This window comes from Bidens hawaiensis, unplaced genomic scaffold (genome assembly GCF_021521415.1).
Source record: "Bidens hawaiensis isolate Kalapana, Puna unplaced genomic scaffold, B.hawaiensis_p1.1 tig00000780_1, whole genome shotgun sequence".
In the NCBI taxonomy this organism is placed as follows: Eukaryota; Viridiplantae; Streptophyta; class Magnoliopsida; order Asterales; family Asteraceae; genus Bidens; species Bidens hawaiensis.
In genome coordinates, this window is record NW_027491045.1 from 3,194,095 (window position 1) to 3,202,746 (window position 8,652).

The 8,652-nt window shown below is 34.5% G+C and overlaps 1 protein-coding gene across 1 annotated transcript; it reads left to right on the forward strand.

Moving 5' to 3' along the window:
• Positions 1-256: 256 nt before the first annotated feature.
• LOC143538353 (homeobox-leucine zipper protein ATHB-15-like) lies at positions 257-8,301 on the forward strand. Its single transcript, XM_077031932.1, has 18 exons — positions 257-374; positions 1,266-1,616; positions 2,351-2,510; positions 2,989-3,092; positions 3,179-3,269; positions 3,364-3,459; positions 3,997-4,110; positions 4,197-4,280; positions 4,366-4,521; positions 4,606-4,680; positions 4,756-4,862; positions 5,385-5,577; positions 5,675-5,860; positions 5,957-6,037; positions 6,143-6,277; positions 6,365-6,681; positions 6,782-6,887; positions 7,955-8,301. Exons 2-18 carry the CDS (start codon positions 1,408-1,410, stop codon positions 8,249-8,251), a joined length of 2,511 nt encoding a protein of 836 aa, XP_076888047.1. The 5' UTR covers positions 257-374; positions 1,266-1,407; the 3' UTR covers positions 8,252-8,301.
• The last annotated feature ends 351 nt before the right edge of the window (positions 8,302-8,652 follow it).

Here is an 8,652-nt window from a genome sequence, read left to right on the forward strand (position 1 = left end):
TTTATTGGGTTTCCTCCTGAATTGGTGGTTAGGCATTATTGCCTAGTGAATATGGATATGATCGCGTGGTTCTGCTAGTGACATGATGATACTCCAATGATCCGTGAGTGATCCTAATTTGCCGTTCAAAAAGAAAAAAAGGTCACATCACAATATCACAAACAGAGTTAATCTCCAAACCACTTTATAAGGGGCAAAACAGTAATTTCACAAAGATGCAAATATATTCCCCAAGATACACAGGAAGAGCATAAACAGAGCGACACAAGCAGCAAGGTGAGAGTAAAGTAAAAACAGCCAAAAGCCAACCAACAAACAAACAGCATATGAGCTAAACACCCAACAACACCACATTTCACATCACCCATCTGCAGGTTTATAATAAAACCCCTCTCTCATTTTTCATTTCTTGTTAAGTGTTTGTTAAAAATTCAATCTTCTTACATTTGTTGATAAGGGCTTTTTTATTTCTTGATTAGGCCATTAGGGTATGCTAAAAAAATTCAATCTTTTTACATTTCTTGAGTTGGGTTTATTGATTTTATTTTCATTTCTAAAAATTCAGTCTTTTTTCATTTCTTGATTAGGGGTTGCTAAAAAATTAATCTTTTTACATTTCATGAGTTGAGTTTGCTAAACAATGCAATCTTTTTTATTTTCTTAATCAGGTTTTCTAGAAAAATTGATTCTTTTTACATTTCTTGAGTTGGGTTTGTTGAAAAATTCATTTTTTTTTTCATTTCTTGATTAGGGGTTCCTTAAAAATTCAATCTTTTTAAATTTCTGGAGTTGGGTTTGCTAAACAAATAAATCTTTTTACATTTCTTGAGTTGGGTTTGCTAAAATTTCAATCTTTTTTATTTTCTTGATCAGGGTTTTTTTTAAGGAAAATTGAATCTTTTTACATTTCTTGATAAGGGTTTTTTTTAATTGATTTTTGTTTTCATTTCTGGAGTTGGGGTTGCATAAAAATTCATTTCTTTTGATTTCTTGAACAGGGTTTGCTAAAAAATTCAATTTTCTTGATCAGGGTTTTTTTAAGAAAAATTGAATCTTTTTACATTTCTTGATAAGGTTTTTTTTTTTAAATTGATTTTTTTTTCATTTCTTGAGGTGGGTTTGCATAAAAATTCCTTTTTTTTTAATTTCTTGATAAGGGTTTTTAAAAAAATTTTATTCATTTCTTGATATGGGTTTGCTAAAAAATTCAATTTTTATTCATTTCTTGATATGGGTATTCTTAAAAATTCAATCTTTTTCCACAGAATCCAGAACCCACCATGTTTCAGAGGCTAGGGACGATTGAATCAAGTTAAACCCACAAAAAATTGAGTGCAGATTCGTGGTTTAAACCTCTATTTCAAGTCCAATTTTATATTAAATCAAGAAACAGAGTAACATAACACAATGGCAATGACCTGCAAGGATGGTAAGTGTACAATAATGGATAATGGGAAATATGTTCGGTACACACCTGAGCAGGTTGAAGCTTTAGAGAGGCTGTATCATGATTGCCCGAAACCGAGTTCGATTCGTCGGCAACAGCTTATTCGAGAGTGCCCTATTTTGTCCAACATTGAACCCAAACAAATTAAAGTTTGGTTCCAAAATCGAAGGTTGGTTATGATTTTGTGTTTGTTGGTTGATTTTATAAATTTGTGAAATGGGGTAGGGGTGTTCGCTAAACCGAATAACCGAAACAAAAATCGATGGTTTGGTTTTATGTTTTTTGGAAGCTAAAACCAAAATTACGGTTCGGTTTCGGTTTCACATGTAAAGAAAATCCTAACCGAACCGAATTTATAATTTTTATATAGTTTTTATTTTTTGTTTTCAGTAATGTATACATAGCTCATTTATTTTAGTCAAATGTAAAATAATTATTAATAATAATTTTTTTAGCCAAAATGTAAAACAATTAATTAATTAATAATTACTAAAATGAATTAGGCCCGAATTAAAAATTATTATTTTTTGTTTAAGCAATGTATATATAGCTCATTTAATTTAGCCAAAATGTAAAATAATTATTAATAATAAAATGATAATTAATTATTAATTACTAAAATGAATTAGGCCCGAATTAACAATTTTTGGGTTTTTTTTTCCGTCCAAAAATTTCAAGCTTAAATGACAAAACCGAGTAAACGGAAACGAGATGTTTCAAAAAATTCAAATAAAAGACAACGGTTTTCAAACATTCAAAAATATTCAAGTTTCTGTTATTGGTTTGGCTTTAGCCCAAAACTGACACAACATTACCGGGCACACCCATACGTGTGTTTGTTTGTTCATTTGTTGTAATAATTTGTGAATGGGAATGTGATTAGGATTTAATATGGTTTTGTAGGTGTAGGGAGAAACAGAGGAAAGAGGCGTCACGCCTTCAATCAGTGAATCGGAAGCTTACTGCAATGAATAAGTTGTTAATGGAGGAGAATGATCGGTTGCAGAAGCAGGTGTCAAACCTTGTGTATGAAAACGGGTGTTTTCGTCAACGTACACAAAATGTGAGGACTGATTCGAAATACTTGTGATTTTTTTTTTCGTACAGTTTTTTTTTTTGAAAATTATGATTTTTAAAGATTTCTACTAAATATTTTTTTAACTCTTTTATTGAATTAGTTTTTAAAAATTATTGTTAATTTATATATTCACTCTTTTTATTGATATTGATGTTTATAAGATTTCTTGTCAATTTGTGTTTTTTTACACTCTTTTTTCTTGAATTTTATGTTTTAAAGATTTCTTGTAAATTTCTGTTTTTTTTAACTACGTTTCTTGAAAATTGATGTTTGAAAGATTTCTTGTAAATCTGTTATTTTTTAAAACTCTTCTTAAAATTGATGTTTTAAAGATATCTTGTGAATTTTATGGATTTTTTCCACTCATTATATTGAAATTGATGTATTAAAAATATCTTGTAAATTTGTGTTTTTTTCTCCAACTATCTCGAAATTAATGTTTTAAAGATTTCTTGCTTTTCAGGCGACAATGGCGACAAAAGACACTAGCTGTGACTCAGTGGTAACCAGCGGTCAACGCCATTTAACCCCCCAGCATCCTCCAGGGGATGCTGCTAGTCCTGCTGGGTCAGTTGGATTATAAGTTAGAATTTTTATAACATTTTTGTTATATTTTAGAAACATTTTTGTTTAATTTGTGTTTTGTTTTTCAGACTTTTGTCCATTGCAGAGGTAACTTTAACAGAGTTTCTTTCGAAGGCAACTGGAACCACTGTCGAGTGGGTCCAGATGCCGGGTATGAAGGTATAATAATATAACATTCAAATGTTACATTAATTTATTTCTATGTTCATTTATGTGCAATTTTGGAATTTAACGAAAATTTGTTTAAATGTAGCCTGGTCCGGATTCCATTGGAATCGTTGCTATTTCTCACGGTTGCACCGGCGTGGCAGCACGCGCGTGCGGTTTAGTCAGTCTTGAGCCTACAAGGGTAAGATAGCTCTTCCTCTATATTTCTTTTCTGTTAATTCTATAAAAAATTAGTAAAAACCAATGTACTTATTATTTTGTTTCATGAAAAAGATTCTCTAAAGATTACACTAGAAAGTCACTAAACTAGTTTATAATCATTAAAAAGGCATTTGACTTGTCTATAATTTTACATGTTATTTTTCATGAAAAAGATTCCCTCAACTTTTAAAAGTAAGTTCACTAGAAAGTTACTAAACTTGTTTACATTAGTTAAAAGGCATGACTTTTTTGATAAACATGTAGAATATTCTTTTTGTAAAAGAAATTTATACCATTTTATTTTGACTAAATAATGAGTTAACTTCTTACTAAAATCATCGTGTTAACATGTCATTATTAAAAAATTAAAAAAATTCTAATGTATGTGCATTAGGCTTAAATATAGAAAATTTAGTTTAGTGAATTTTATGTACTTTTTTTACTAGTTCTCAACAAACTTTTCTTAAAAATTAATAAAGTATATTATTTTCAGCGAATGACTATATTATTGTTTCAGGTTGCTGAGATCCTCAAGGATCGCCCCTCATGGTTCCGTGACTGCCGATCCGTTGACGTCCTTGATGTGCTGCCCACTGCCAATGGTGGAACCATTGAACTCCTGTACATGCAGGTAACCACGCGATCGAACCTAACTATTATTATTATTATTATTAATAACCAAATTTGTTACAAGTCTAAGTTCTTTTAATGTTGCAGCTTTATGCCCCTACAACTTTGGCTACGGCTCGTGACTTCATGTTGTTGCGCTATACTTCAGTTACCGAAGACGGTAGTCTAGTGGTTAGTTATTTTTAACTCGTTTATTTATTTATGACTTTATTAAAGACTTTCAACTTAAATTTTTTATAATGTGACCGGTTTTCAGGTATGTGAAAGGTCGCTAACGAACACACCGAACGGGCCAAACATACCATCAGTAGCAAATTTTGTGCGGGCGGAAATGCTTCCTAGCGGGTACCTTATTAGACCTTGTGAAGGTGGCGGGTCGATCATACACATTGTGGATCATATGAATTTAGAGGTATACGTTTGTACTTTATTTGATTGTACGGCGCTATGTTTTTTATTAAACATATTGATTTGATATACATGTGTCGTTAAATAGGCATGGAATGTACCGGAAGTGTTGCGCCCGTTATATGAATCGTCCACCGTTATTGCTCAAAAAACTACCATGATGGTAATAATGTTAATCCTCTATTTATTAATTTTGTGACGAGTTTGGAGAATATAAGGTTTTATTATTCTTGAACAGGCGTTACGCCAGCTCAGACAAATAGCTCAGGAAGCTTCTCAGACGAGTACCCCTAATTGGGGTCGAAGGCCCGCAGCTTTACGGGCCCTTAGCCAGAGGTTAAGCAGGTAGCTAAATCACACTCCTTTATGTTTATTAGGGGTGTGCGTGGTGCAGTTCGGTGCGGTTTTTGGCTAAAACCAAACCGAAAACCAAAACTTCGGTTTTTAGAGCTTGAAAGTTTTAGGCCGAAAAAAGTTGGCAAAAAATAATGAATTTAGGTATAAATAATTTTGTTAATTGTAAAATAATAGACTGTTATACATTTGATAAAAGATTCTGGAGTTACATATTTATTAAATTCTTATAAATTACTTAATATAAAATATAAAAAAAACAAAAATTTAGGAATTCGGTTCGGTTCGTTTTTTTCTGTTTTTTTTTACATGCAAAACCAAAACCGAACTGATAGTGCGGTTTTTACAAAAACATAAAACCAAACCGTCGGATTTTGTTTCAGTTCGGTTTTTTCGATTTCTTGCACACCCCTAATGTTTATGGTCGGTTTTTGGCCTGGTTAAAAACTTAAAATAGCCTTTTTTTTACTACATGGTAAACGTGCTTTTAAATTGATTTATGTGCTGTTTTAGGGGGTTTAATGAGGCGGTCAACGGGTTTGCCGATGAAGGATGGTCATTAACGGGTAATGATGGAATGGATGACGTCACCATACACGTAAACTCTTTTCCCGAGAAACTTATGGGTTTGAATCTTTCTTTCTCAAACGGGTACCCGTCCGTTAACACTTCCGTCTTGTGTGCCAAAGCATCAATGCTTTTATCGGTTAGCCACTAAACATCATTAACGTGTATTATAGATTTTAAGTAAATTTGTTTATTAATTTTTTAAATTTTTTTAATGTTTTTGGCTTTTTTTTTAGAATGTTCCTCCGGCACTCTTGCTTCGGTTTTTGAGGGAGCATCGTTCGGAATGGGCCGACAACAATGTTGATCCGCACACCGCTGCAGCAATCAAGCTCGGCCCGTGTAACTTGTTAGGGACCCGAGCTGGTAATTTTGGGGGTCAAGTTATTCTTCCTCTTGCTCATACAATCGAGCATGAAGAGGTACTTTAATTGCTTATAGTTACCGAGTTGACCCGTTCGTAATTAAACGGGTCAAATTTCCAAATTCTGAACTCTTAATCTCGTTGGGTTGTATAGCTTTTGGAGGTGATAAAATTGGAGGGTGTTGGGCTCTGTCCTGAAGATGCACTAATGGGCCGAGACATGTTTTTCCTGCAAGTACGGGTCATTTAACGAGTTATTATTATTATTATTATTATTATTATTATTTTGTAAACGGTAAATGTAGTTTTATAAATACTAAAAATCTTGTAAATATGATAGCTATGCAGCGGAATAGATGAAAACACAGTCGGTATGTGTTCGGAGCTAATATTCGCCCCGATCGATGCTTCATTTGCTGACGATGCACCTCTTTTGCCTTCCGGTTTTCGCATCATTCCTCTTGATTCATGCAAGGTTGGTACTCGTAATGTTATTTTAAATATATGTTTATGATGTTTGTGTTTTAATATTATACAACTTAATGAAATGAATTATTCACAGGGGGATTCAAGCCCGAACCGAACCCTTGATCTTGCGTCAGCTCTTGAAGTGAGGGGTGTCGGGAATAAAGGTTCTGGCGATCGAAGTGTCGGTAATGCATGTGCAAGATCGGTTATGACAATTGCGCTTGAGTTTGCATTTGAGAGCCATATGCAAGAGAGTGTGGCTGCGATGGCCCGCCAATACGTTCGCAGTATTGTGTCGTCGGTTCAGAGGGTGGCGTCTGCGTTATCCCCGTCTCCAAACGGGGGTCTTCAGGCACCATTGGGTACCCCCGAAGCCCATACTCTAGCTCGGTGGATTTGCCATAGTTACAGGTAATGAGAACGGGTCGGTTGGGTTGAGATGCTTGCAACACACATTATTATTATTATTATTATTATTATTATTTGAAATAATTTTTGGTTTGTGGAATAGGTGCTATTTGGGTGTGGAGCTACTTGAAGGTGTTGGTGACGGAAGTGACTCGATTCTTAAATCTTTATGGCATCACTCGGATGCGGTCGTATGCTGCTCAATGAAGGTTAGCTATAACTTAAACGTTGCATGTGTGTTTCGGACGACTCAAATTAGGCAACGGGTTACTCAAATTATAAAAATTTTAACCTAAAACGAGTCCAAATGGTTTCACACCGTTTATGATCATTGTTTGTCAAATCATTTGACACGCTTTTTTTTTTGTCTTAACCTGTTTTGACCGATCCAAACTGTCATTTAGACGACCCGATTTTTAAACTTGTTTGACTCGACACTTGTTTGACTTACGTTTTTTTTTACCGATCCAAACTGTCATTTAGACGACCCGATTTTTAAACTTGTTTGACTCGACACTTGTTTGACTTGCGTTTTTTTTGGTCTAAACCTGTTTTGACCCAAACCAAACTGTCATTTAGACGACCCGATCTTTACTTGAAACTTGTGCGTCTAGACGCTTGTTTGACTTGACACTAACGCTAGCGGGTGAAGTCGTGAGCCTATTTTGACTTTTTTTTTCTTTTGCGAAAACCAATTTTGCAGCCCGTGGCCATTTTGGTTTGACTAGGGGTGGCAAATGTGACCCATTGGGTTGAATGAGTTGTGTATTAAAATGTATATATTGTGTCAGAATGGGTCAAGCTAAAAAAAGAAAATGATTGAAACGGGTCAAAATGGGTTGAATTTCTCAAGTTTTTTTTTAATTGGAACAAGAAAAATGGAGGAAAATACCCATTGGGTTGAATGGGTTGTGTATTAAAATGTATATATTGGGTCAGAATGGGTCAAGCTAAAAAAAGAAAATGATTGAAACGGGTCAAAATGGGTTGAATTTCTCGAGTTTTTTTTTAATTGGAACGAGAAAAATGGAGGAAAATTTTTAGTACTTTTACTTTTTTAGTTTTTGATTTATATTTGAGTTATGATTTTTTAATTATTTTTTGTGAATTTTTTAATGAGGGGTTTTTGAAATGGGTCAAAACATTTTGCGAAAACTACTTTTCAGCCCGTGTCTATAGTGGTCTGAACCTGTTTTAACCCAAAACAAATTGTCACTTTTTATGGAGGGGCCCGCTTTGACACGTACCTAATTTAAAGCTCTATGGTTTGATGCAGGCGATGCCGGTTTTTACATTTGCAAACCAAGCTGGTCTCGACATGTTGGAAACAACGCTAGTGGCGCTACAAGACATCAGTCTAGAGAAGATACTTGATGAGAACGGAAGAAAAGGTTTGTGTTCGGTGTTCCCACAAATAATGCAGCAGGGGTTCGCGTGTCTTCAAGGTGGTATTTGCGTGTCGAGTATGGGAAGACCGGTTTCTTATGAGAGGGCGGTGGCATGGAAAGTGGTGAATGAACAAGAAACGCCGCATTGCATCTGCTTCATGTTTATTAACTGGTCGTTCGTTTGAGTCGCTAGATGACTGTTTTTGGTATGTAGTAAAACGGGTGGTTAACTATTAAGATGTTTTGATGTTCGAATGTTTATCTGATGTAGGTTTCATGATTTTGTTGTGTCTATTTAACGATTTAGATTAAGTTAGGCGGTCGAATATATATTGAAAGTCGAATCCCGCTACTTGGGTTTGGGTGTAACCCGAATTACCTGACATACCTGAATGCTATAAACCAATATTTTGTATTTTATCAACGTATTCATGGCGAATACCAGAACCGCCAGGTGTACCCGATGCCTTCAACCTCGGCATAGGAAATTGGCCTCTTAAACTAAGTTAAGACAACCAAAGAGCTTTCTCCGCGATTCATTGCTTGCTTAGCCTTCTTTGTTTAGCATTCTACCAAAAAATCTTCT

What these genes read in the sequence shown, in the direction of transcription:
- LOC143538353 (XM_077031932.1), top strand. Translation starts at nt 1,408, where the DNA reads ATGGCAATGACCTGCAAGGATGGTAAGTGTACAATAATGGATAATGGG. An exon ending in CCGAAGACGGTAGTCTAGTG is followed by an intron (nt 4,281 to 4,365) that starts GTTAGTTATTTT and finishes ACCGGTTTTCAG; the next exon opens with GTATGTGAAAGGTCGCTAAC. An exon ending in TCGTATGCTGCTCAATGAAG is followed by an intron (nt 6,888 to 7,954) that starts GTTAGCTATAAC and finishes GGTTTGATGCAG; the next exon opens with GCGATGCCGGTTTTTACATT.